The sequence below is a fragment of the Bos javanicus genome, chromosome 25 (assembly GCF_032452875.1).
Source record: "Bos javanicus breed banteng chromosome 25, ARS-OSU_banteng_1.0, whole genome shotgun sequence".
Taxonomy (NCBI): domain Eukaryota; kingdom Metazoa; phylum Chordata; class Mammalia; order Artiodactyla; family Bovidae; genus Bos; species Bos javanicus.
In genome coordinates, this window is record NC_083892.1 from 41990362 (window position 1) to 42016676 (window position 26315).

The 26315-nt window shown below is 61.0% G+C and overlaps 1 protein-coding gene and 1 long non-coding RNA gene across 5 annotated transcripts in view; one reads left to right on the top strand and one right to left on the bottom strand.

Annotated features, from left to right (window-relative positions):
• The first annotated feature begins 2461 nt into the window (after nucleotides 1-2461).
• The window catches only part of PRKAR1B (protein kinase cAMP-dependent type I regulatory subunit beta), a 74132-nt gene continuing 50278 nt past the window's right edge, over nucleotides 2462-26315 (top strand). Inside the window, exons 1-4 of one of the 2 annotated variants that reach the window (XM_061402411.1) lie at nucleotides 2462-2611; nucleotides 3933-4127; nucleotides 16768-16938; nucleotides 19710-19801. In XM_061402411.1, the coding sequence (XP_061258395.1) occupies nucleotides 3951-4127; nucleotides 16768-16938; nucleotides 19710-19801 (440 nt within the window). In that variant the 5' untranslated portion in view covers nucleotides 2462-2611; nucleotides 3933-3950. Of the gene's footprint in view, nucleotides 2612-3625; nucleotides 3815-3932; nucleotides 4128-16767; nucleotides 16939-19709; nucleotides 19802-26315 lie in introns of those variants that run through there. The other variant, XM_061402413.1, reaches the window with a different exon arrangement.
• Nucleotides 17394-25453, bottom strand: LOC133238849 (uncharacterized). 3 transcript variants are annotated; one of them, XR_009733658.1, is made up of 5 exons: nucleotides 25321-25453; nucleotides 24603-24784; nucleotides 23653-24446; nucleotides 21013-23524; nucleotides 17394-19340 (listed from the first exon to the last, which is right to left on the bottom strand). It is a non-coding gene; the product is annotated as an uncharacterized LOC133238849 (long non-coding RNA). The 3 variants fall into 3 exon arrangements; XR_009733657.1 differs by having other exon boundaries at nucleotides 17394-19182; nucleotides 19262-19340; nucleotides 24603-25428; XR_009733656.1 differs by having other exon boundaries at nucleotides 24603-25428.

The following is a 26315-nucleotide window of genomic DNA, read 5'->3' on the forward strand; positions in this document are numbered from 1 at the left end:
TCGGTCACTGGGTCCCTTTGGTTCCCCGTCAGCAGGTGCGAGGAGCCACGCCCACCTCCACGCCCACAGGTGGGAGACTGGAGGGTTTTCCAGGTGAAGCCCCCCCAGCTCCCACGCTGTTGCTGGTTGGGAAGCAGGACCCACCTAGGAGTCCGCCTGCCGAGCCCAGCTCAGCACCCTTGCGTGGGGGGACGGTGCTGAGACCTCCCTCGCCTGGGCAGGTACCCACGTCTGTCTCCTTGCCCCTCAGGGTCTAACGCAGTGTCCATGCTTCCCAGGGCGCTTGGCACAGCAGGGGGCAGAGAAGGGGGCAGGTTCAAAAATCGGCCTCTGGCACGCTTCATACAGAGCCAGGGCTGCAGGGAGACCCCGGAGGCACCCCCAAGGGCCCAAGCTGGCCTGTAGGTGTGAGGGCCCCAGGCAGGGAGGGTTCCTTGCAGAAGCAATGTCCCTGTTGAATCCTGGCTGGTGAACTGGACTTGGCATTGCCAGGAGTCTGGGGCAGGGGAGGGGGTGGTTGGAAAATAAGGTGGTTTTGAAGCTGGACCTTTGCAAGACTTGGAGACTCAGGTTCCAGGGTGGGGTGAGGATCCCGGGCTGTGGCACATGCAGCCCCTCTGTGGGGAAAGCAGGGGGGCTGCGCTGGGGGGCCCTTCCCTGTGGGTGGAGGGGACCTTTGCTTGACAACATGATCCCCGCCTCACGTCTTCAGGACGCCTGGTCAACCAGGGCTTGTCACCGTCCAGCCCAGCGAGGTAAGGGACCTTGACCCAGCTGTGCATGGCAACACTGGTCCACACAGCTCCCTGACCCTGCTCCAGGAGGGGCATCCCTGCTGTGCCTCCACGTGAGGCCACTGGCCACCCTCGGTCTACTCTTCCCTGATGGACCCTGTGCTCAGCCCCCATCTCGGGGAAAGGGGCATAGGTCATGTAATTCAGGATGGAGTCACTTGGATCAGCTGCCAGGAACCCCTGTGCCATCAATGGGAACATTAACTGGGCTGCCCTGGTGGCTCAGCAATAAAGTTCAGGAGATGTGGGTTCAGTTCCTGGGGTTGGGAAGATCCCCTGAGGGGGAAGTGGCACCCCACTCCGTACTCTTGCCTGGAGAATCCCATGGACAGAGGGGCCTGCCAGCTACAGCCCATGTGGTCGCAAGAGTCGGACATGATTTAGCCTCTAAACAACAACAGCTGGTCTGTGCCGCCCGGTTCTGGACACGGGGAGGCTGGGCCTGGTTTGAGGGCCCCTGGCTCCCTGCCTCAAAGCAGTGAGTGCCTGGATGAATGGGAAGCGTTTCCCTTCCACCCAAACGGCTGGCAAAGGGGGCTGGGGCCCCAGGAGAAATGAGGGGCCTTGCCAGCAGGTTGAACTGTGGACAGGAGGGCTGGCCCTGCACTGTGGCCGGAGGGGGCGGTTCTTAGGGTGGCCCACCTGCAGGCCCTGGACGTGGGGACCCTGAGATAGGTGCCTGAGGGGCCTGGAAGGGTCTGCAGGGGAAAGGCTGGTGGGAGCTGCCCCCGTGGTGGCTGGAGGACGGGGCTCATTCAGTCCCAACTGAGACGGGCCGGGGAGCAAGGTTCTGGGGGGCTGGGCACCCAGTGACTGCCAGCCACTGCTCCCGGACCTGTCCTTGTCTGCCAGCCACAGTCCAGGGGGCTCTCTGTTAGGGCAAAGCATCCAGCAAGATAAGGGTGTGTGTGTGTGGGGGGGGGGTGCTGGGATCCAAAGGCCATTCTCAGAGAGGGTCCCCCTCTCGTGGACCGTGCAGGGGGAGGGCCCCGCACAGATCTCGAGGAGACCCAGGAGACCATGAGAAGAGAAGCCTGCCTTGGAGCGTACACTTCCCCCCCAGAAGTCTGTCACGTGAAACCTGGCCCCTGTTTTTGTCACCCTCGTCACCAGGCCACCCTCCTCCGTCCGTAGGATTCTCAGGCAAGAATACTGAAGTGGGCTGCCTGCTTTCCTCCAAGGGATCTTGCCAACCCAGGGATCGAACCAGCGTCTGTTAGATCTCCTGCATTGGCAGGAGAGTTCTTTACCACTAGCACCATCTGGGAAGCCTCCAGGTAAAGGGTGGGACCCCCCCAACTGCCTGAAATGACGTTTCTGCCACTACCCAGGCAGAATGGGGGCAAAATGTGATGGTGGTGGTGGTTTAGTTGCTAAGTTGTGTCCAATTCTTGCAACCCCCTGGCAGGAGTCCCGCCAGGCCCCTCTGTCCATGGGATTCTCCAGGCAAGAACACGGAGTGGGTTGCTATTTCAATCTCCAAAACGTGCTGTTGCTGCTGCTGCTGCTAAGTCGCTTCAGTCGTGTCCGACTCTGTGCGACCCCATAGATGGCAGCCCACCAGGCTCCCCCATCCCTGGGATTCTCTAGGGAAGAACACTGGAGAGGGTTGCCATTTCCTTCTCAAATGCATGAAAGTGAAAAGTGAAAGTGAAGTCGCTCAGTCGTGTCCGACTCTTAGCGAACCCGTGGACTGCAGCCTACCAGGCTCCTCTGTCCCTGGGATTTTCCAGGCAAGAGCACTGGAGTGGGTGCCATTAAGCGTGCTGCCCGTGGACTGCAGCCCACCAGGCTCCTCTGTCCCTGGGATTTTCCAGGTGAGAGTACTGGGGTGGGTGCCATTAAACGTGCTGTCAGGCAACTGGAAAACACGGGTAATGGACTCCCATTGCTGCCAGCCTAGCTGGCAGGTTAGGGGCTGTGCTGGCCTCTGACTTCTGGGACCCCTGGGCTGGGGGAAGAATTTAGGGTGATCCTGTGAAGACCTCCCCCCCTCTGCTGGGTATCTGGGTGAAGCTGGTGCCCCTGACTAGTGGCCACCAGTGCAGACCCAGTGGCCCAGAGGTGACACCCAGGTCTGAAGGTTGTGTGGGGGGGTCCTCACCACCACCCCCAAGGCCCCAGGGGGCTGCCACCAGCCAGGTGGGCAATCTGGGGGTGGAGGTGTGCGGTGGGTGCGTGGGGCGGTCGTGGAGGTCCTCCTGGCAGCGCAGCAGCGCACTGATGTGTGTCGGTTTGTCAAACGTGGGGCTAGTCAGCCTGCACGTCTGGGGCGGGGGTGAGGAGGCGGGGACTGGAAGGGGAGGGGGGCAGGGGTAGTCTGCCCAGGCGGGAGATCTGGGCGGCAGGGAGAGGGGGTTGGGGGTGGGCCGGTAGGAGGGTGGACCGCGCGGCGCGGGGGCGGACGGAGGGCGGCGCCGCTGCAGTGCGGGACCGCTCGCCCGCCGTGCCCGCGTCCCCGCGCAGCCGCCTCCGGCCTCAGGCGCCTCGCATCCAGGTACGCGGGGCTGGGAAGGGTCGGCGACGGAGCCCTCGGCTGCCCAGAGGCCCCGGGAAGCGTGGGCCCTGGGGGAGCCCCCGCCCCTTAGCCCGACCCGGGCCGACGTGCCGCGGTGGTCTGGGCGCGGGGGCCGGGGTCGCCGAGCTGCGTGCAGCGCGGGCCGGCAGGCCGGGTTCCGGGCGGGTTCCGAGCTGTCATTGTGACCTAGCCGAGCGCGGGCCGGACGCGCGGCCCTGCCATTGTTTTCCGGGTTCGTCTTCCGGGGAGGCCCGGCTCCAGGCATCGTTCCTTTCCCGTTTCCCTTCCTTTTCCTGCGGATTGTGTAACCGCGCCCCGCCCCCATCATCTCCCCGGGAGCTCGCGGGAGGCCCTCCAGCCAGGAAGGTCCCGGGAGGGGAGGGATGGTCACACGTGAGACCCCTTACCGGCCGGCTGCGCACACAGGCCGTTCGCCCCGCTTCCCTGCTTCCTTCCGGGCCCTGGCGGGACCCCCTGCGCCCCCGCGAGTATCTGCCTAGAGGTGAGCTTTGCCTCGAGGACGAGAGGCCTCTGGCAGGACAGACGCCCCGGTCGCCAGGCCGGGTCGGGCCCCGGCGCTTGCTGGACGCGCGCGGCCCGCGGACTCGCTTCTCTCGCAGGACGCGCCGCGCGTCGCCATGGCCGCGCCGGGGGCACAGCAGCTGGACGAGGACGACGGCCTCAGGGCCTGCGAGCTCTACGTGCAGAGGCGCGGCATCCAGCAGGTGCTCAAGGACTGCATCGTGCAGCTCTGCTTGGCCAAGCCCGAGCGCCCCATGCGGTTCCTGCGCGAGCACTTCGAGAGGCTGGAGAAGGTCAGTGGCTGCGCACCTGGTGCCTGCGGGCAGGGGTGGCGGGGGGGGGGGGCGCCCGCCCGGCCTCCCTTCCACCCCAGCGTGCTCAGCTCGGGCGGGCTGGGCGGCTTCACGCCCCCACAGGACCCGGTCTTGTCCGGCGGCTCAGGCTCTCAGCGCCTCCCAACCCTGGAAGGCTTGGGGTCGTTTGGGAAGTGGTGGCTGTGACTGTCGCTTGTGGGGTCACCAGCAGTTCTCAACTCAGGGACCGTCAGAGATGCGCTCTGCCCTCAGGGTGGAAGCCAATGGCTTACAGGAGCATGGTGGAGCCGCAAAGGTCCCCCTTAGGAGGGGCCTGAGTCCTGAGACCAGGCCGGTGCGGGCCCCTCAGACCCGCGGCTGCCCGCCCCGCTCCCTCCTGCCTGGATGACCCCCTCACCCCTCCTGGTTCCTGGTGTGGGCGGGGGCTGGGAGCAGGAGATGGGCAGGAGCCCCCAGAGGACCCTCACCCCTCATCCCCCCCACCTTCCCCCTCATCCCCCCCCACCTTCCCCCTCATCCCCCCCCACCTTCCCCCTCATCCCCCCCCACCTTCCCCCTCATCCCCTGTCTCTTCCCCCTCATCCCCCTGCTCATCCCGTCTCTTCCCCCTCATCCCCCTGCTCATCCCGTCTCTTCCCCCTCATCCCCTGTCTCTTCCCCCTCATCCCGTCTCTTCCCCCTCATCCCCCTGCTCATCCCGTCTCTTCCCCCTCATCCCGTCTCTTCCCCCTCATCCCCCTGCTCATCCCGTCTCTTCCCCCTCATCCCCCTGCTCATCCCATCTCTTCCCCCTCATCCCCCTGCTCATCCCGTCTCTTCCCCCCATCCCGTCTCTTCCCCCTCATCCCCCTGCTCATCCCGTGTCTTCCCCCTCATCCCCCTGCTCATCCCCCGTCTCTTCCCCCTCATCCCCCTGCTCATCCCCCGTCTCTTCCCCCTCATCCCCCTGCTCATCCCCTGTCTCTTCCCCCCATCCCGTCTCTTCCCCCTCATCCCCCTGCTCATCCCGTCTCTTCCCCCTCATGCCCCTGCTCATCCCCCGTCTCTTCCCCCTCATCCCCCTGCTCATCCCGTCTCTTCCCCCTCATCCCCCTGCTCATCCCCTGTCTCTTCCCCCTCATCCCCTGTCTCATCCCCCGTCTCTTCCCCCTCATCCCCCTGCTCATCCCGTCTCTTCCCCCTCATCCCCCTGCTCATCCCCTGTCTCTTCCCCCTCATCCCCCTGCTCATCCCCCGTCTCTTCCCCCTCATCCCCCTGCTCATCCCCTGTGTCTTCCCCCTCATCCCCCTGTTCATCCCGTCTCTTCCCCCTCATCCCGTCTCTTCCCCCTCATCCCCCTGCTCATCCCGTCTCTTCCCCCTCATCCCCCGTCTCTTCCCCCTCATCCCCCTGCTCATCCCCTGTCTTCTTCCCCCTCATCCCGTCTCTTCCCCCTCATCCCCCTGCTCATCCCGTCTCTTCCCCCTCATCCCGTCTCTTCCCCCTCATCCCCCTGCTCATCCCGTCTCTTCCCCCTCACCGCCCACCCCCCGCCCCCGGCACTCCCTCTGGGGTCACCCCGGGCTCCTCCTTGAGGTCCTGTGTCAGGACCTGATCTGCCCGCCCCTCCTGGGGACTGAACGGGACCTCAGTTGGGGCCCAGCTCTGTTTTAAGCACCTCTGTGTCCCCGAGCCCCGCAGTGTTTAACTTCTGATGGGGGCTGGATTTATTTCTTCCCTTTGAAACAACCCGCTAAAGCACATTTTTAAGTAATACATGCCTTTTAAAGAAAATCTGGAAAGTTCAAAAGTGGAAAGAAGTAGAAATCACCTGGAGCCCTTCCCCCCATCCCTACCCCCGCCATTGTGGTTTTGAAACAAAGCTGGAATCGTGTTGTGGACGCAGCTTCACGTTCTGCATTTATTACATATTCCTCGTAGTCCTCTCTGTGAATGGTTGTGTAGTGTTGTGTGGAGAAGATTCACCAGTTTTCTCAACATTTTCCTCACGATTGGACAGTTGTTTCCAGTTTTTTTTTTTTTTGGAAAGTAATGCCATATGAACATACTCATACATAGATTTTTTTTTTCTTTCTGCATGTAGCATTGTTTAGAGGTGGAATTACTGAAATTCCAAGTGGACTTACTGGGTTACAGAGATCTTGTTGGTGTGGGTGGTCAGGGTCTCTCCAAAGGCAGCATCAATTCAAGACCCACCAGCAGATGGTGTGGTTGTGGCCACCCACTCTAGCCAGCTTTCACCGTGCTTGCCTGCGTGCACACGCGTGCGAGCAAAGTCGCTTAGTCGTGTCCGACTCTTTTGACGCCATAGACTCTAGCCCGCCAGGCTTCTCTGTCCGAGGGATTCTCTAGGCGAGAACACTGCAGTGGGTTGCCATGCCCTTCTCCATGGCTTTGGCTGATTTAATGTGAAGAGCTGTTTTTCAGTTGATAGCTGAACATGGGCATGTGGCTTTCATCTGTTTTTCTTTGGTCCCTTTCAAGATCACTGTGTAGGAGAGGCATCTGGTGTCCAGCCGGTGCCCAGCTGGTGCCCAGAGGACGGGCCAGGGCCGTGCCCATCTTCCTGCATGTGTGAGGGGGGAGAGTCAGGCGCTGACAGTGCGTCTTGACTCAACTTGTTCACGACGACCCCAGCCAGGTGACACGTCCCATGGGATGTGAGCTCTCAGCAGGATGGATGCAGGCAGCCTGCTTGGAGGCCAGAGGCAGGGTCCGGCCAGACCTGAGGCCTCAGAGTGAGACCTGAACAGAGGGTCCTGGCGGGGGGGTGGGGTGCCCTCTTGCCCCCAGGGGACATCTGCAGTGGCTGGAGACGCTTGAGGTTGTTACACCTGGCAGGAGAGGGGGTGCTTCTGTCCCCTGGGGGGAGTGGACGTGGAGTGAGAGGCTCGGGGGGCCTTCCCGGTCCTGCTGGGGGATGGGGGTAGGGTGAGGAGTGAGGCCTGGCCCCTGACTCCTAGGACTGGCCCGAGTCCCTAGTGAAGGGGTGCCTCTCGCCAAGAAGGGAGTGGTGGGGAGAGGCAGTGTTGGACAGAAAGACAAGAGAAGTGCCTTGGAGGGTCTGAGTCATCAAAGAGACTGTGGGTTCAGAGCCTGCGGGGGAGAGGCCAGGGCGGGCACAGAGGTTTAGGAGGATTAATTGATGGTTCTCGCCTGGAGGGGTAGTTTCCTACCTGCCTTTGACAGGTGAGGACTGAGGTTTGGAGAAGGTGGGTGACCTGAAGGCCGGGTTCCTGGCTTCAGGCTGACTGGGTGGAGTCTCTGAAATCGCCTGTGAGCTTTTATAAGTGGGTACGTTTTCCTGGGGAGAGTCCCCAAGATTTGCAGTGGGCGCTCAGATGGACCCGAGATCCCCAAACGAGAAGCGCCCTGAGGTGTCCTCAAACCCACGAGTGTCTCACTCCCTGCTGCACCTGCAGACCAGGGTGACGGGGGGCAGGAGAGGCTCTTGCTTTGGGGCCTGGTCCCGGGCCCTTTCCGCAGGAGGCCAGCAGGCCGGAAGCCTGGGGAGGAACACGTTTCTCCCCTCGTGTGGTGAGGCGGAAGCATATGTCCATGGCCTTGATAAGCGCAGAGGCGGCAGCTGTCCACACAGGCCGGCGGAAATGGCGTAGCTCCTGGGGTGCTGCCCTGGCTGGGGTGCGGTGTCCTGCGCCCAGGCCTCAGTGAGGAAGCCAGTGAGGAGGCAGACTTGTTCTCAGGTGGAGTCTTGAGAAAGCAGAATAGTCCATGCTACTGCTGCTGCTAAGTCGCTTCAGTTGTGTCCGACTCTGTGCGACCCCACAGACGGCAGCCCACCAGGCTCCCCCGTCCCTGGGATTCTCCAGGCAAGAACACTGGCGTGGGGTGCCATTTCCTTCTCCAATGCATGAAAGTGAAAAGTGAAAGTGAAGTCGCTCAGTCGTGTCCGACTCTTCGGGACCCCACGGACTGCAGCCCACCAGGCTCCTCCGCCCATGGGATTTTCCAGGCAAGAGTACTGGAGTGGGGTGCCATTGCCTTCTCCGAGAATAGTCCGTATCCCCCAGCAAAGCACAGCCTCGGAGCCGCTCAGGGATTCGTTGCGTTTAAATAGAGCAGGAGAGATTGTGGAGTCGCACCCGTGTGCCAACCCGACGTTTCCCCCGGGACTTCCCTTGCTTGCAGGACGCACTTACATACAGATGTGGATAATTGTGTGTGTGTGCATTTTTTGTTTGATTTTTCTTTCTTTTTTTTTTTCAAACTTGTCATTTATTTATTTCTGGCTGTGCCGGGTCCTTGTTTTGTGCGCGGGCTTCCTGCGGGGGCGGCGGCAGGCTGCCCTCTAGGCGGTGCGCACGTAGACTCTTTCCGGGTCAGGGATCGAACCCACGTCCCCCGCGCCAGCAGGAGGATCCCTCACCATCGGCCACCACGGAAGGCCCTGATGTTTTTCTTCCTAGTGGCGCTTTTTATTGTGGTAAATCACGCATGACGTAGAATCCACTGTCCTGGCCCTTCTCAGCTAGCGTCTCGGCGGCGTCCGATGCGCCGCTGCGTCCGCATTAGCAGTGTCTCGGTGGCTTCTCGCGGTTCCGTCTTCCGTCCTGTGGGTGTGTCCCTGCTCTACTTTCTTTCCAGCATTTCCTGTTTGATGGCTTTCAGTTTTTTTTTTTTTCCCCTCCAGAAAGCACCTTTATGCCCAGGAAATGATTTCAGAGAAATAAGCAGCTTTGTAGCAGGCTTATCAGGGAGGACTCGGGGCTGCCCGTCTGCTCCCGGAGGGCCGGGTCAGCCTGTGGGCAGAGCCCGCACCCTCTCCCGAGCCCTCGCTGCCACTGCTCTGCGTTGCCTTGCGGGCCTGGACGCCTCATCCAGCCGCTCCTGATCCTGGGGCGATGGTGGCTTCCCTCTGGTCCGCTGGTCAAATGCCCGCTGACCCAGGCTTGCTCTGTGCCTTTAATGAGACGAGCAGTCACACTGGCTCGGGAGAGCCGGCAGTGGCTTCTATGGAAGTGAATCCTGTCCGGGCGCAGAAGGCCGTTCCTGAGATGAGGGCCGTGGTCTGTGCTGGGCATCCCAGGCGGCTGGTGACTGTGGGGAGGTTCACCCTATGTTTGCTGGTGGCCAATGCTGCCTGCGCCAGACAGACGTGTCCATCAGCTGGTCCAGCGTTGACCTCCTCTTGGAGGGGCCGTCCACCCCCTGGCACATCGATGCTCCAGGCCCTCCCTTGCAGGGGACCGCCGGGGAAGCCAATGTGGGGGGCATGTCCACATGCAGCCTGGGGGCCGACAGTGGCTGCATCTGGTTGGGGGCGGCCGGGGCGTTGTGGGGGAGCACACTCTCCGTTCTGCAGAGTCGGGGGTAGGCTGTGCCTGCATGGGGGTCTCTGTGCCTCCCTGCGATGTTCGATGTGAACCTGTGACAAGTTGGTGATGGACAGGGAGGCCTGGCGTGCTGCGGCTCATGGGGGTCGCAAAGAGTCGGATACCGACTGAGCGACTGAACTGAACTGAACTGTGACAGCTTAAAAAAAAAGATAGTCTCTGAAATTAAAAACAAAGTGGGGCCCTCATATCTTCGGCCCTAATGATTTCTCCCCTGCTCTGCTGAGACGTCTGCTTAGCTGCGTGGAGGGGCTTGGGGGGGGTGGGGCTGAGAAGATGGAATAAAGAGGGTGTGGAGACCAGTTAGAGGTGGAGGAGAGGGGCTGGGCTGGGTCCCCAGGCTTCTGGCTGGGCGTGGGAGGGTCCTGGGCCCTGTTAGCACCAGATAGCTGGCCCCAAGGTCTGGAGGAAGGCGGTGGAGGCAGCAGGCTTTGGGGGAGGCTGAGGTTGGGGTGCAGGTGTGTCTGGCAGCACAGGTGTGTCTGGGTGGCCACGCGCCTGGGCTGAGATGGGCCTCGGAGCACCAGCGGGTCAAGGGAGTGACCAGCAGTCCTGCTCCATTATTACTGACCAGAGCCCACAGTTCACCTGAAGGTTCCCTCATGGTGCACGTTCTGTGGGTTTAGACAAACCCGTGGAGTGCCTCCATCGTCACAGCGTCATGCAGAGTCGCCACGGCCCTAGAAACCCCTGTGCTCCACCTGTCCACCACACCCTCCCCCAACCCTGGTGGCCCGGTTCTTTCCCGGTCTCCAGTTTCCAGAAGGTCATGAAGGTCACAGCACATAGTCTTTCAGACCGGCTTCCTTCACTTAGTGATTCGCGCTGAAGCGTTCTCTGGGTCTTCTCATGACTTAATAGCCCATTTCTTTTTTATTATCTAATAATATTCTATTTTCGGGATGGATCCCAGTTTATTCATCACCGGCTGAATGGCTGTTTCCAAGTTTTAGCAATTGCAACGAAAGCTGCTATGAATGTCTGTGTGTGGGATTTTATGTGATGTAGGTTTATCTCGTTTGATAAACACCAGGAGCGCAGTTTCTGTGTTGCATGGAGACAGACGCCAGAGTGTCTTCCAGAGCGGCTGCCCCGTTGTGCATCCAGGCGTTTCGCGGCCGTGGGTGCGGGTTCCTGTGGCTCGGTCTCCTTGCCGGCATTTGGTGTTGCCAGTGTCCTGGGTTCCGGTTGCCCCGCGGGCCTGCAGCGGCAGGTCTGTGTGTTTCCTAGATGACACGTGAGGAGAGGCGGTGTTCCTATGCTTGGTTGCCATCTGCAGAACTTCCTTACAAGGGGTCTGTTCAGATCTTTGGCCTGTTTTCCATTCGGGTTTGTTTTCTTACTATTGAGTTTTAAGAGCTTCCTAGGTGGCGCTAGTGGTAAAGAACTAGCCGGCCAATGCCAGAGACGTGAGAGATTCTGGTTTGATCCCTGGGTCGGCAAGATCCCTTGGGGGAGGAAATGTCCACCCACTCCAGTATTCTTGCCTGGAGAATCCCATGGACAGAGGAGCCTGGTGGGCTGCACTCCATGGGGTCGCACAGAGTCGGACACGACTGAAGCAACTCCGCACGCACGCACAGAGCTTTTTGTACATTTTGCATACGAATCCTGTCTCAGATACATGTTTTGCAAATATTTTCTCCTAGTCCACGTCTTGTCTTTTCATTCTCTTGATTATATACAATTTTTTTTCTTTGGCCTCGCCATGTGACTTGCAGGATCTTAGCCCCCTGACCAGGGGCAGAACCCAGGCTCTGGTGTGAAAGCACAGAGTCCTAACCGCTGCACCACCATGGAATTCCCTGACTGTGCATAATTCCGAGTCCTGCTTCTCGGCGTTTTAAACCAAACTTTACACAGTTACTAAATTTATTAAAAGTATGATTTAATGGTGCAGTGTATTCTATTATATAGATGTTTCTAACTTGATTTAAGCAGTCTCTTATTATTGTTGGTTGAAGTGAAACACTTTTACGCCCTGCAAGGATGTTCTGGCACAGATACCTTGTTGACGCCTCTCACTGTTTCCTTAGGATGTGTTTTAAGAAATAGAATTAGGAAGCTCAGAAGCACCCACTGATAATAAAGCCACTTCTCCCAAAAGGTTTCACTCATTCATTCCGCCAGTTTTTATCGAACAGCTCTATGCGCCGGGCACTGTCCCAGGTGCTGAGGACGCGCTGGTGAGCCCCATGGGAAGCAGTGACTCCACGTGGGTGTGCCCGACGGAGGCTGCGTGCGACTCGGGGGGACACGGGACCTGCTTTGCGTTGTCACTGAGCTCGGTTTCCTTTTCCGGTCTCTGTCTCTCGAGACCACGATCGGATTACATCAGAGACCCTAGAAAGATGTGCATGAATCAGAACTTTAGAATTTGAGAGTGAAGTACCAGTGTGACTTGTTATCTCAAGGGACCCCAGGACGAGTTTGTCTTTTTCTCACTCAGAAACCAAATTATTTTACTGTAATCCAGTCAAGTTACAAATTATTAATAAAAAGCCAGAAAAAAGAGAAGGAGCCAGAAGCCCCTGCATATGTTTGAAAATAAGTAATGAGCTTTTGTCTGTTCATCAGTAAAAGAAGATTGTCGTGGTAAAAAAGTTATGAATATTTCGGTTGCGTGACAGTGAGAGCATTGCATATCAAAGCATGTGGAGTTAGCAAAACTGGTACTTAGAGGGAAATGTATAGCCTCATTAAAAATGAGATAAATAAAAAATAAGATGAGAAATTAATGAGCTGTGTGTCTGAGTTTCCTCGGGTGCCATAGCAAATTGACAAGAAATTGGGCAGCTTAGAACAGGTATGTATTACCTCAGTTGTGGAACCCAGAAACCCCAAATCAAGGCTTTGGCAAAGGCAGTTACTTCTGGGGGCTCTGACGGGGGTCCATCCTGGGTCTCCCCTGCTTCTCGGGGCTGTGATGGGGGTCCTCCCTGGGCCCCCTCAATTTCTGGGGGCTGCCCTTGACTGGAAGACCCATCATCAGACGGTCCCATGTTCGTCCCTGTGTGTCTGTGTCCAGACTTCCTCCTAAAAGGACGCATGTCGCTGGATTAGGGCCACTCCGATGCAGGATGACCTCATCTTAACTTGATTGTTTCTGCGAAGAGTTATTTCCAAATTAAGCCACACTCTGCAGTTCTTGATGGGCATGAGTTTTTGAAGGGCCCTTTCAACCCACTGCCAGGTGCTACCTGAGAAGCCAGGAGGAAAGAAAGAAAGCAAGACAGAAACATGGGAAATCAACAAGGATAAAAGCAGAAGTCAGTCTAGCAGAAATCGAAGAAACAGCAGCAGACAATAAAGTCAGAGCCTGACTCTGACGAGACGGGTGAAGCCAGCATCCCAGAGGGCCGCCACACTGTGGGCTGCACACACTGTAATTTGCCACACGCAGGGGAGGACAGGGTCGAGGAGGAGGAGGGTGGTGGGGGGGTGGACTCAGAAGGCACCTCCTCCAGGAAGCCCTCCTTGACTCCTTGCTGAGGATGGTCCAAGAGCCCGCTGCTGCTGGCACAGCCCCTTGTACGTGGCTCTCTAGTGGAGCTCACCCGCCGTCTTGCTGAGCCCTCTTACCGTCTGTCCTTTTCGAGCTCTGACAGTAACCTCCTTCATGACAGAACCATGCCCTTTTCCCCTGTTGCATTTTGTGTATGAAGCCTCGTATACAGAAGGTGCCCAATAAATGATCGAAGCCCTGTGTTTCTCTTTTTGCCCTGCAGCTGAGTGACCGGGTGCCCTGGACACGCCCCTTACCCTGGGACTCTCCTGCAAGGGAGGGGGTGGGTGGTGTTCCCGCCCAGTGAGTGGGGGGTGGGGGGAGGGGTTCCACTGTCCCAGGGTCCCAGGCGTGCGGGGTGTTGGGGGGTCAGCTCAGTTATGCAGCATCTCCCTAGACCCCCCGTCATTGTCTCCCCTCGGGCTGGAAGCCTGCACTTCACCCCCTCGTGTGGGAAAAACCCGGTCAGAAGATGAGCTGCCCACGCTGCGGCCCAGGGAGCCCCTGGCCCCGGGGGCAGGACAGACGGTCCCTGGAGCTGTCTCTGCGTTAGGGGCAGATTCCGCAGCTTTCTGGGAAGGCTGTTCCCACACTCTGGTTATGAAGATGCCTTTGGCCTGGATTGCCTGTCCTGACCCTGAGTCCTCCACCATTCTGCAGCCCAGACAGCTCATCAGCCCGGAAATGGGATACAGGAAGGGGAGCTCCGAGAGCCAGAGGGTTTCCTGGAATCTCCCGGGTAGGGAGGGTGTCATCCAGGAATAACGGTCTGGCGTGGCAGAGCCCTGGGGGACCATAGCTCCCGGGAACACCCCTGGGTCCTCTTAACCCCCCTGAAGCGGCTCCATGCTTGGAACCACCAGTATCCTGCTTCATTTGACTCTTTGCTGCCAAAGATGGAAAAATCATCTCTGTGCCCAGCCGGAGCTGCTCACAGGTCCAAGAAAGTGAGGGCTGGCCCTCAGCTTCCTGGAAGAAAAGCGGCTTCTCGCGGCTTCCACGGGGAGCCCCGCGTCCTGGCCGTGACCGTGGACCTGAGTCAGCCTCTGTCCACAGTGTTGTGGGCCACCCCCAAGGCCAGGTCGCTCATTATCTCAAATCAGTGTGTCCCAAACCCATTCAGGTTAACCAGATCGAAACCAAACAAACACACAGAAAGTGGCAAGGGTGCCTGGGGATTGCACGGCTGCTGGGAGCGTGGAACGGGGCGCCTGGTGGACACAGCTTAGAGGTTCTTCACTGAGCTAAGTGTGACGCCCCGGGGTGTCCCCAGGAATGGCACACAGCACTGAGACACACACCCACACACTCAACATCCACGGTGGTTGAGGGGTGGACCCAGCCTGTGTCAACCAGCCATGAACGGGCCGTCGAGATGTGATAGGATGGAGTCTGACTCAGCCACGGAAAGGAGGGGCGAGCTGGCACCTCAGCAACACACGCACCTTGGAGACCATCGGAGAGGGAGGGGCCTGGCACGCACCATGGGACTGCTCCTGTGAAACGCCCAGAAGGGGCACGTCCACGGACATGGAGGGACACGTACTGTGGGACTGCTCCTGTGAAACGCCCAGAAGGGGCACGTCCGTGGGCATGGCAGGTGGGCTGGTGGGCGCCAGGCCTGGTGGAGGGTGCAGGGGCTGCCGGGTGTTTGGCGGTGATGAGATGCCTGGCTCCAGGTGCCAGTGATGGTTGTGTAACGTTATGAATGCACTGAAGACCACAGAACCGCACACTTTAAGATGATGGGCTGTTAATTTTATGTTGTTCGAGTTTCACTTCAATGAAGGAAAAGGCCCCTCCTTTGCTCAATCACTTCTCCGGCCCCTTGCTTCTGCGGGAAGCCCCGGGGGCATTTCCTCCTGGCCTGCTCCCGCCTCTCTGCCCCGGGTCACCACCACCATGGAGCCCGGTCACTTCTGCGTGGCCTAACTTTGTGGACCTCCTGCGGTGGCCAGGGGCCTCTGCTGGCTCCTCTCTTCTGGATGCTGGCAGAGCCTGGAGTCACTGTAGACGGTCTACACTGCAGTGTGGGGGCCTTTCCACGGTGTCGCTTCAGTATCCCACTGACTCACTTCTGCCTGTAGTACTGTTTTCTCTTTTCGGCCACGTGGCTTGTGGGATCTTGGTCCCCCCAACCAGGGATCAAACCCGGGCCCTCATCAGTGGGAGCGTGGGGGCCTAACCACTGGACCCCAGGGAATTCCCTTGTTCTTGTCTTCAATAATTTCTAAGAGCAAAGGCCCAGAGTGTCTCACTTGAGATGCAGCTGACATTTCTAGTCAAAATTCATGGTTTATAGGAACAGTCGGTTTCATTTGTAATGATTTCTGTAAAAGTGGGACAGCCTTACCGACAGTTTTTTAAATTCATCTTTGCTGCTGTGTGTGGGCTCTCCCTGGTTGGGGTGTGGGGGCTGCTCTCCAGCTGTGGCTTCTCTACTGAGCACGGGCTCAGTAGCTGCGGTGCATGGGTTTAGTTCCCTCGAGGCACATGGGATCGTCCCAGGCCAGGGATTGAACCCATGTCCCCTGCGTTGGCAGGTGGGTTCTTCACCACTGGACCACCAGGGAGGCCCTTCCCGACAATCTTAATGTTGAGTAGGAAAATGACATTTCCCTGGTGGCTCCGTGGTAAAGAATCTGCCTGCCAATGCAGGAAACTTGGGTTTGATCCCTGGGTTGGAACGATCCCCTGGAGAAGGAAATGGCAACCCACTCCGGTTTTCTTGCCTGGGAGATCCCATGGACAGAGGAGCCTGGCGGGCTGCAGCCTGAGTCGCACATGACTGGCGACTAAAGAGCGGCAGCACACTCTAGTGTGTTGACATTCATCTCTCACCCAGTGAACTGCAAACGGCACATAACCCAGGGACTCCTGGCACCAGGGAGAGATTGATGCCAGTCTCAGGGAGGATGGGATGGCTGTCGTCATGGTAACAGAAGAGCGGCAAGGCGTGGCCTTGGAAGGCAGTTCTGGAGCCGTCGGTGGTGGCTGGTGTGTCCATGGCTGCCCTTCGGGGAACCCCTCTCTCCCACGAGGCACGGGGCTGCTGCTCAGCCTTGCAGACGCTGGGTTTTGGATGAACACCATTTACGGTAGCATGAGTAAAGCATCTGTCCTGCTTTGGCTGTCCTCTGGGTCTCTGTAGATGCAGAGCTTGTATGGAGTCAGTCATGCTGCTCAGCCTGTGCTGCTGTGACTGCCCTGGGCCATGTGCTGGGAAGCCCCATCTCCATCTGGGGACTCACTGGTCACCAGGTTGCTCTGGGACTGAGAGGCTGCGGGGTCGGCCACGGGAGACCTCCACGTCCCTTTGCACGTTTTGGATTTGGGGCCCTCTGTGTGTAAACCTAGTTTTTAAAAAGCAGTGGCTTTTGGGTCTGTCTCCCTGTTATGCACCCAACTCCCATCTCCTGCGCCTCAGGGAGCAGAGCGCGGGCACTGCTGCCCTCAAGGTGAAGCCTGGGGCCTGGGGGCGCCCCACGTGCTTGCTGGGGGCTTGGGTTGACTCGAATTTGGTTCCAGGACACGTTGCTCAAAGTGTGAATGAGCAGACAGCCTCCCGGAGCCAGGGTGCTATGGCTGCCAGAGCTGTGGGCTGGGAGTCCGGGCCGGGGCGGGGTCCGGGACAGGAGCCCGGCCAGGGTGTGCTGGGTCCCCTGCCTTCCCGGGACCCCATGGCCTCCTGGACGACTCTGGGGTTCTGCCAGGACGGCCTCTCCTCTCACCCCTCCCTGTTGCCCCCCTGCCCCCCAGGAAGAAAACAGACAGATCCTGGCTCAGCAGAAGTCTGCCTCGCAGTCGGACTTGCAGGATGAGGATGTGTCTCCGTTGCCGCCCAATCCCGTGGTGAAGGCCCGGCACCGGCGCGGGGGTGTGAGCGCAGAGGTGTACACGGAGGAGGATGCGGTGTCCTACGTGCGGAAGGTGGGCCCGGCCCGGCCCGCACCCTGCTCCGCCCCGCCCACACCCTGGCCCAGGCCGCGCCCCGCCCGCACCCAGCCCCCGCCCCACCCCCGCCGCTCCCCGCCCCACCCCCGCCCACGCTGCACCCACGCCCACCTCCCCCCACCCCCTCCACGCCACGCCCCGCCCCACCCCCGGCCCGCGCCCCGCCCCAGCCCACGCCGCGCCCCGCCGCCGCCCTACCCCGCTCACACCCCTGCGCACGCCGAGCCCCGCCCACGCCCCGCCCCGCCCACACCGCCGCCCACACCACCGCCCCACCCCCGCCCACGCCCCGCCCCACCCCACCCACGCCGCGCCCCCGCCCCACCCCCGCCCGCACCCCGGCCCACGCCCCGCCCCAGCCCACGCCGCGCCCTGCCCCCGCCCGCGCCCTGCCCCCGCCCACACCCTGCCCACGCCCCGATACTCGATACTCCGCTGACCTCCCTGCTTCCGGGGGTGTCCTTGTGGTCCAGGCTGGCCTGAGCCTGGCGCTGCACCTACCTGAGCTCCCATGGGGCCCCTGCCGCCCGCGGTTCTTGACGCCAATAGGCTGGGGACAGGGTGGGTCACCCAGGTTGTGGGGTGTAGGGGGAGGAACCCCGGGTCTGTGGCCACGGTTTCCTGGCTTCCTGGCTTCATCCTGGAGGCTAGACCCCGACCTCGGAGCCTTCTGGAGGGAGCCCGCCCCACCCTGGCCATCAACCCCCCTTCCTCACCAGCGGAGCAGGGCTCCCCTTTGCCTTGTCAGGGGCCTGCCTGGTGAGCCAGTGCTGGTGGCCACGTGACACCCAAGGCCCCCTCGGACCTGTCAGTCCATCTTATGCATTTCTACAGCCAGCTTTGCTTTAAAAATTTTTTTTAAATAGTTTATGGCCATTAAAATTTTTTAAAAAATTATAGGAAAATATGAGTAACATAAGGTGTACTGCCTGTGTCTGTTTTGGCCGCTATAACAAGAGACTGGGGGCTTACACAGCAGACATGTACTGTCACAACTTGGGGGCTCAGGGTCCCAGACCAAGGTGCCGGCAGGCCACCCTGGTGAGGACCCTCTTCCCGTGTCCCCAGACAGTCGTCACCTTCGCACGTGTTCTCACGTGTTGGCGGGGAGTGTGTGGAGTGAGCTCTCGGGGTCTCGACTTACAAGGGCACTGATCACATCCTGGGGACCCTGCCCCCACGACCTCTCCCAAAGCCCCATCACCGAACCCCGTAACCCAGGGACCGTCCCTAGGCCGTGGTCCTTGGGCTTCGACATAGGAATCTGGGGACAGAGTGGCCGCAGCACTTCAGCCACCATCATGCCACAGTCACCACCATCTCCAGGATGTTTGCATCTCACAAAACTGAACCCCTGTCCACACGAGACCACCCCACCCCCCAGCCCTCCCCTATGATCAGGGCGTGAAACCTGTGAAAGTGCAGTTGAGAAGCCCACCAGGACACTTCACTCTCGTGGCCTTTCTCCTAAAGCCCAGGACTCCTGTCTAATGGGGAGTTCCCCAGACATACCCAGAGGGAGGGACGCTCTGCAGAGTAACTGGCCGGCCCTCCTCCAAGGAACTGTCCCCAACCAGAGGGGCTGAGGGGTGGTGAGGCCTGGTGTGGCCCAGGTGGGGTCTGAGGAGGGGGGACAGACGTGTGAGTTCAGTTCCTGGGAAGGGACCGGCCGGGTCCCAGGTGGTGGGGGGTGCTCCGGGGCAACCCCGGGTGTCACAGGAGGGGCGAGGTGCCTTCGGTGGTTGGGCCTGGGGCGGCTTTTCCAGAGGCTCCGTCCTGCCCCCCAGGGGTCTCTTTGTAAAGGTTCCATGGTTTCAGGAGACATAGTGCGCCCACCTGGGGGTCCTGACGTCCCCCCCGCCCCAGCCTGGAAGAGACTGAAGGGCAGCTGAGCACGAGGCGGGGCCATGTCACGGCACAGTCAGCCTCCCCCTCGGTGTCCTTTTTAAAGACAACGTTTCTTTATTGAGCTGCTTTGGGTTGTAGTTGCCACGCACGGACTCAGTAGCTGTGGCATCAGGATTCAGCTGCTCCTTGGCTTGTGGGATGTTAATCCCCCGACCAGGGATCAAACCCACTTCCCCTGCATTGTGAGGCGGGTTCTTAACAATTGGACCATCGGGGAAGTTCCCCTTGGTGTCTTTTAAGGGAAGAACCTTGGCGTTGGAGATGCTGGTGCTGGTCATCAACGGGACACATCGTGAGCTCCGCGGGCTGGTCCTGGAGGGCGTGGGGATGAGTTTTTACTCACATTTTGGCCAACTGGGTCCAGACCCCCACCCGGCCCCTCCATCACCACCTGGAAGTGTGGAGCCAGTCTTGGATCAAGTTATCTTTTGTTCCCCCAGTTTTCAAATATTTCAGTAAGTACTTATTACCTGAAAAAAAGCCAAAGAAATAAAGAAAACTTAAAAAGGCATCATAATCCAGGGGCCTGGAGGTCTGTAGTGTCTTTTAGAGGCTCTGACGACTGCCAGCGCCTGTCCACCAAGACTCTGAGTTCACGGTCTTAGGCCAACTTTGAGTCGCTCTCAGCCCCTTGTCTCTTCTTTACTTTTTAAATTTCAAAAAGTTGTGACACTCGGCTAGCATTTCAAGTTTTCTGTCCACCATCACTGGTAGACACATTTTGAAGGCTGGGCAGCAGCATTTCTCGGGGTCTAGCGGGTACCCAGAGGCTGGCAGATTCAGGCCCTGGGCTCGGCCCTGGGATGCTGCCCGTCTGACTTCACCTGGCCTCCCCGCAGGTCATCCCCAAGGACTACAAGACCATGACGGCGCTGGCCAAGGCCATCTCCAAGAACGTGCTCTTCTCTCACCTGGACGACAACGAGCGGAGGTAGGAGTTGGGGGTGCTGGCGGGACGCCAGTTTTGGGAGCACAGGCTCACGGGTGGGGGTGGCCTCCAGAAACGAAGCGCCGTTTGCACCTGGGCTGCCTCCCAAATCTGGGTCAGGATCGGAAGTGGCTGCAGGCCAGCCTTGTCACAGAAAGACACCTCGTCTGCTTGCGGAGGCCAAACACACTGCCTCCTGGGGCCGCGGGCGGAAGCACGTCTGTGCATGCGGCACGGGGTCCTGAGAGGGTGTGACTGAGCTGGGAGAGGGGCAGCACTGGCGGGAAGGGCCTCGGGGACGGACGTGGGGCAAGGGTGCGGGTGACCCCAGGGGGTGGGTGTGGGGGTGTGGGTGACCCAGGGGGTGGGTGTGGGGTGCAGGTGACCCCAGGTGGTGGGTGTGGGGCTGTGGGTGACCCAGGGGGTGGGTGTGGGGGTGTGGGTGACCCAGGGGGTGGATATTGGGGTACAGGTGACCCCAGGGGGTGGGTGTGGGGGTACAGGTGACCCCAGGGGGTGGGTGTGGGGGTAGGGTGACCCCAGGGGGTGGGTGTGGGGTGCGGGTGACCCCAGGTGGTGGGTGTGGGGCTGTGGGTGACCCAGGGGTTGGGTGTGGGGGTACAGGTGACCCCAGGGGTTGGGTGTGGGGGTACAGGTGACCCCGGGGGTGGGTGTGGGGGTGTGGGTGACCCAGGGGGTGGGTGTGGGGGTGTGGGTGACCCCGGGGGGTGGGTGTGGGGGTGTGGGTGACCCCGGGGGGTGGGTGTGGGGGTGCGGGTGACCCAGGGGGTGGGTGTGGGGGTGCGGGTGACCCAGGGGGTGGGTGTGGGGGTGCGGGTGACCCAGGGGGTGGATATGGGGGTACAGGTGACCCCAGGGGGTGGGTGTGGGGGTGTGGGTGACCCCAGGGGGTCGGTGTGGGGTACAGGTGACTCCAGGGGGTGGGTGTGGGGGTGCGGGTGACCCAGGGGGTGGGTGTGGGGTGCGGGTGACCCCAGGGGGTGGGTGTGGGGGTACAGGTGACCCCAGGGGGTGGGTGTGGTCCACGAGTCCTGACGGCGCTGGGGTGCTTTGCTTGAGAATTGAGACCAGGTAAGCGAGTGAGTAAGTGAGTAAGTGAGTGAGTAAGTAAGTAAGTGAGTGAGTAAGTAAGTAAGTACGTGAAGTTGCTCAGTTGTGTCTGACTCTTTGCGACCCGGTGGACTGTAGCTTACCAGGTTTCTCCGTCCATGGGATTCTCCAGGCAAGAATACTGGAGTGGGTTACCATTTCATTCTCCAGGGAATCTTCCCGACCCAGGGATCGAACCCAGGTCTCCTGCATTGGGGGCAGATGCTTTAACCTCTGAGCCACCAGGGAAGACGTAAATAGTAGGGAAAGCTGGGACGTTTTTCACCCTGCCGCCCGGGTGAGAGGGTCCCTGGGGTATTGGGTGCAATCCTTCAGGGTTGACTCCGTGCACACAGCTGACCCTGCGCAGAGTGGAAGGACGCCCCGGCGGAGCCTCACACCCACGAGGAGAGCAGCATCTGCCCGCACAGCTTCTGCTAGGCGTGCTCCGGGGGCCGTGTCACGTGGCTGCTTTCCTTCCCTGGCTCCTGCATTTTTTAGGACATGCAGAAGACCTCTTTGTTTTTTTAATAATGACAGCTTTTGAAAAACTGATTTTATTTGTTCATCTTTGGTTGCACTGGGTCTTCGTGCTGTGCACAGGTTTTCCTGTAGTTGCGCAGAGCGGGGGTCCTCGGGGCGGAGCGTCTGGGCTTCTCACTGCTGTGGCTCTCCCTGGTGCGGAGCTTGGGGTCTATGTCCATGGGTCAGTTGTCCGTGGAACGTGGACTCTTCCCAGACCAGGGACTGAACCCCTGTCCCCTGCATCGGCAGGCGGATGCTTATCCACCGTGGCACCAGGGAAATCCTAAGAAGGCCTCTTTGCAACCCCTCCCCACAGTGACTGCCTGCTGCAGCCTGGGGTGGTCCCTGCAGGCCACTGCCCGTGTGCGCGTTGTGTGGAGCCGGACGGGACACACGGATGCTCTGTGACGCGGGCCGGGGCTCCCCTGTGAGCCGTCTGGCTGTGGGCCTGTCGCTCCACTGAGGGGTGGGCGGGCCGGGGCTCCCCTGTGAGCCGTCTGGCTGTGGGCCTGTCGCTCCACTGAGGGGTGGGCTGGTGTGTCTGCCACTGCCCGCACCAAGGTCGCTGGGACTTCTCTCCGAGTTAAGGGCCTCGGTGGAGACCGAGGTCGCTGGGCCATCGCTCCTGCGTCAGGGGTGGAGCCTGAGGAGTGGTCTTCTGCAGGGTCAGCTCCCAGACGAGTGTGGCGGCACTGGCCAGGTGCCAGGCTGGGTTTTCAGGCTTGTGGTACGTTGTGCTGGCTGGTCGCCCAGGAAGGCGGTGGGGGTGTCCAGGAGACCTGAGTTTGGGGTTGGTCCTTCCTGTTCCCCAGCATGGGGACGAGGCTGCTTCCCAGGGCGGGTGGGAGGTTGGCATTGGAGAGGCTCGGTCTTCAGACGCCCGTGGGCCAGTCCCCCCTCCCGGGACTGCCCGCCCCACTCAGTCCTGCCTGGAGTCGTGGGCCGCCCTCTCACTCTGCTCTGCGGCTCCTAGCAGACCCGTGGAAGGTGGATGCGGGGTGGACCTCACAGTCAACCCCAAACCCCCTCTCTCTCCGCTGAGTAGCCTTCCCAGTGCCAGCATCCCGGGTGCGATGACCTGATACCACGTTTGAGATGGGAGGGCGTCATTTCTCTGATAACTGCTGACACCTGGGCTCAGTTCACCGGCTTCCCTGGAAGCTGCTGAGCAGGTCTGCAGCCTGGAACAGGTCTTCTGCCCAGAACAGAAGGGTTTGGGCTCAGAATTGCAAGGCTTCTCTGCAGGTCCTGCCCTTTCACAGCCCTGCCAGCCCAAGGCAGCGGCTGGTGCAGCAAAGCCTTAAGCTTAGGGCTGAGGCAGTTGAGCGGGACTCCTTCTCCCGGCGGTTTCTGGCAGCGTATGTCTGGGAAGCATCTGGGTGGGGGGGGTCCTTTGCCCTTGACCCTAAATTTCCAGAGCCGCGAGTCTCCCTCTGCCTCTGACTTTTCTGTGTCTGAGAGCCAGGTGGACAAGAAGTGGAGGAAGCAGATGGTTGGATTAAAATTCCTCTTTGCGAGGCTGGCTTGGAAAGAAAGCTTTCCACAGGGTGTGTCTGCTTCAGATCTTTTGTTTTGCTCAGAGGAAAACTCACTTTCCAGATCGGAGCCCGCATGGGCCCCCGTTTCTGGCCACGGCCTCAAGGAGATGAGTCGACAGCTCAGGAAGCGGGTCCAGGGGGCGTGGGTGGGAAAGGTCCATTTCCTGACCTTCCCTGTGATGGCTCCTCGTGCAGTGCCCCAGTGTCTTTGCTCTTCCCAGCTTGGTGGACGTGGGGCTTCACGGCTCCGTCTCTGCTTGCCTGTGGCCTGGCACGTGCCACCTGTACCCTGAAGTGCGCGGAGCATCTGGCGAGCCCTGATGAGCAGGCGGCCTGCTGCTCCCTCTTCTTCCCTGGGGGGAGAGCCACTGGCACATCCCTGAAGGCAGATCCTGGGGGGATGCTGCTGCTCCGCAGCCCTCCCACTGACCTCAGAGGTGACACAGGCCACCCCATGGTCGTGGGCTGGGCGTCGTGGCTCCCACTGGCGATTCCAGCTTGTGTGGAGGTCCACCCGCGGGGAGAGCAGGGGAGGCTGTGTGCAGGCTTTGGTCTAAGAGAAGGAGGGTGTCTCTTGGTCAAACCACAGCACCCGCCAGAGCTGGGTCCTGGCGCACGCCTCGGGGGCTCCGCAGCCCGCGTCCCACCCTCTCCTGGGTGACGGGTCACAGGGTCACGCACCTGTGATGAGAGGAAGGTGTTGGCCCAGGCGCTGCCCTGTGATCGGGGGGGCTTGCTGTCCCGGGGCCCTGGGGGTGCAGGGAGCTGGCCGTGCCCTGCTAGGTCTTGGGAGCACCAGAAAGAACCAGGGAGCCCCGTGTGCTTGTGCTGGGGGCAGGGGTCTGGCCGCGGCCTCTGTGCATTGGGCCCTGGGTGGGGGCCTCCTCATCCCTGGAGCCCCCAGACAGGCGGATGAGCCTCTGACCGCGGGCGGCTGCGCTGGCGGCAGGGCGTGCTCTCTGCAGCTCTCATCACGGCGGCCCCCGCCTGTGCCCCGCCACGCGGCCGTCTGTCCCCGCCCACCCGCGCACCTCTGCAGCTTGTTTGTCTGTACACTGGCCCGGCCCCGGGTGATGGGAAAAACACGCGCGGCCGCGCTGCGAGGCGGTGCAGCTCCGGGCGGGCTCTGCTTCTCTGCCCCCCGCCCCCCAGCCTGGCTCCAGCTCGGGCTTTGCACTGCCTCCCAGTCAGGCGACCTTAAAAGACAAAACTGGAAAACAACGCTAGCGTCTCGGAGGAGGCAGGACCTCGTCTGAGAAGCTGCTTGACGGCTTTAACACGCGAGGCCAGGCTCTGGGCCGAGGACGCCTCCAGGCAGCACATCCGGGCTGCGTGGCCCAGCGCGTGGGTCTGTGTTCTGTGGGGGCTGGGCCCAGGGCTCTGGCGCCCATGTCCCTAGGTGCTCCGAGCCAGACGGCAGGTGGCAGGCCTCGTGGGCGCATCTTTTAAGGGCCGCGCCGGCAGTGATATGGGCCCTGGGGACGGCAAGCAGGCTGCCCACGGCCCCCCACGACCCCATGCCCCCCATGCCCCCACGCCCCCCATGGCTCCCCACGCCCCACACCCCCATGGTCCCCCACGGCCTGGGGGGGTGATTCGGGCCGTGGGTGCAGTGAGACCACCGGGCTGACCTGCTTCCTGCCGTGACCGCACTGCCGGCCCCTGAGCCTTCTGCTGGCCTCGCCCGTGGTCTCCCTTGCCCGGCGCCGTCGTGACAGCTGCTGGAGTCCGACGGCGAGAGGTCTCCAGGATGCGGCCGACAGGTCTGCGCACACCCGCCAGGCCACTGTTGATGTCCCCTGACGGTCGCCCCCTAATGTGATTTGAAGTGCCAGCAAGCCATGGGTCCCCAAGGCCCAGAGAGGTGGGAAGTAGGACCATCTGTCTGGAAAGGAGGGGCCCTGCGGGGTGTGCCTGCTGGGGAGCTGGCCCCGGCCCCCCACAGTGACGACGGGATCCCTGGACTTAGGGACCCCGGGGGCCCTGGCTCCACTCCTGAGCCCTGTCACTGCACAGGGAGCACCTGAGCCGGCTGTGGGGTCGCCGGCTGCCCGGGGCCCGTCCCGCCTCTGCAGACGCAGACTGCCTGCCCGTTTGTCAGGTGGGTGCGGCCACACGGCCCTGTCCGCGTCCCTGAGGCGAGGGTCCCCGAGCGCATGAGGCCCTGTGAGGCCACGTCCGCCCACCCCCACAGCAGCCCCCAGAGCCCTGCGCCTGGAGGGGAGGGCAGCTCCTGTCCCCCGGGCCTGGCCCACCCCCTGCCCCCCGCTCCCCGGCCCTGCGGGCTCGGCCTTGCCATGTCCACGGACGTGGGTCCACAGTCAAGCTGCAAGGAACCCAGGACGTTACCGGGCAGGAAGACCCCAGGGCGCCAAAGAGTTAAAGCCTCCGTTTCCGACGGCGTGAAAATCAGGGGCCAGCAGCTGGTGGACACGGTGCGCATCCCCACAGCTGTTCCCGGAGTCACAGCGTCTCTTTGTTTGCCCGACTCTTAGCAACTGTTGCTTTTTCTGAAGGACACGTGTGAACCAGCTGTCCCCTCCCAAGATGCAGCCAGGCGAGGTAGCCTAGATCCTCAGTGGGGCAAGAGGAAAGCGCGGCTTGTCCAGGGGATGGGGGCTGCCGGCTGTTCCCAGCCTCGCCCTCGAGTGCCGTGAAGGGGCCCCACCCAAAGGCGGCTGGTTGAGCGCAGACGGCACACGGCACGCGGCCGGGCCCGTGGGCGGGACCCACGTCACAGCCAGGGCTGCACACGGTGGCCGCAGAGCAGGCCTAGGGGCGACCCTGGGAGCCCCTCAGGGGATCGGCTGGGCCCCCAGCTCAGCCTCTCGAGGTGGTGGGGGGTGGGGCCGCGAGCCCCATGCCGGGACCTTAGTGTGGCGGGGGTGCCTCCTGCAAGGGCTCTGGAGGGGTCTCCTATGGAGTGTTTGCGGGACCCCTGAGGGGCCCCCAGAGCCAAGGGCTCTGCAAAGGGTTTGGTGTCTTGGGTCCCTGCGAGGGGGATGTGGCTGGTGTTGACCCTGCGTCCGCCAGACCTTCATTCGCGCCACCCTCTGGTACCTGCCACCCCGATTCCGTCCAGGTCTCATGGTGACCCTGTGCGTGTTGATTTCTGTCCATTTTATAGGTGGGAAGGCCCGGGGCTCGGGGTGACCCTGTGCATGTTGATTTCTGTCCATTTTATACGTGGGGAGGCCTGGGGTTTGGGGTGACCCTGTGCGTGTTGATTTCTGTCCATTTTATACGTGGGGAGGCGCAGGGCTCGGGGTGACCCTGTGCATGTTGATTTCTGTCCATTTTATAATTGGGGAGGCCCAGGGCTCAGGGTGAAGCAGCCGGCACGT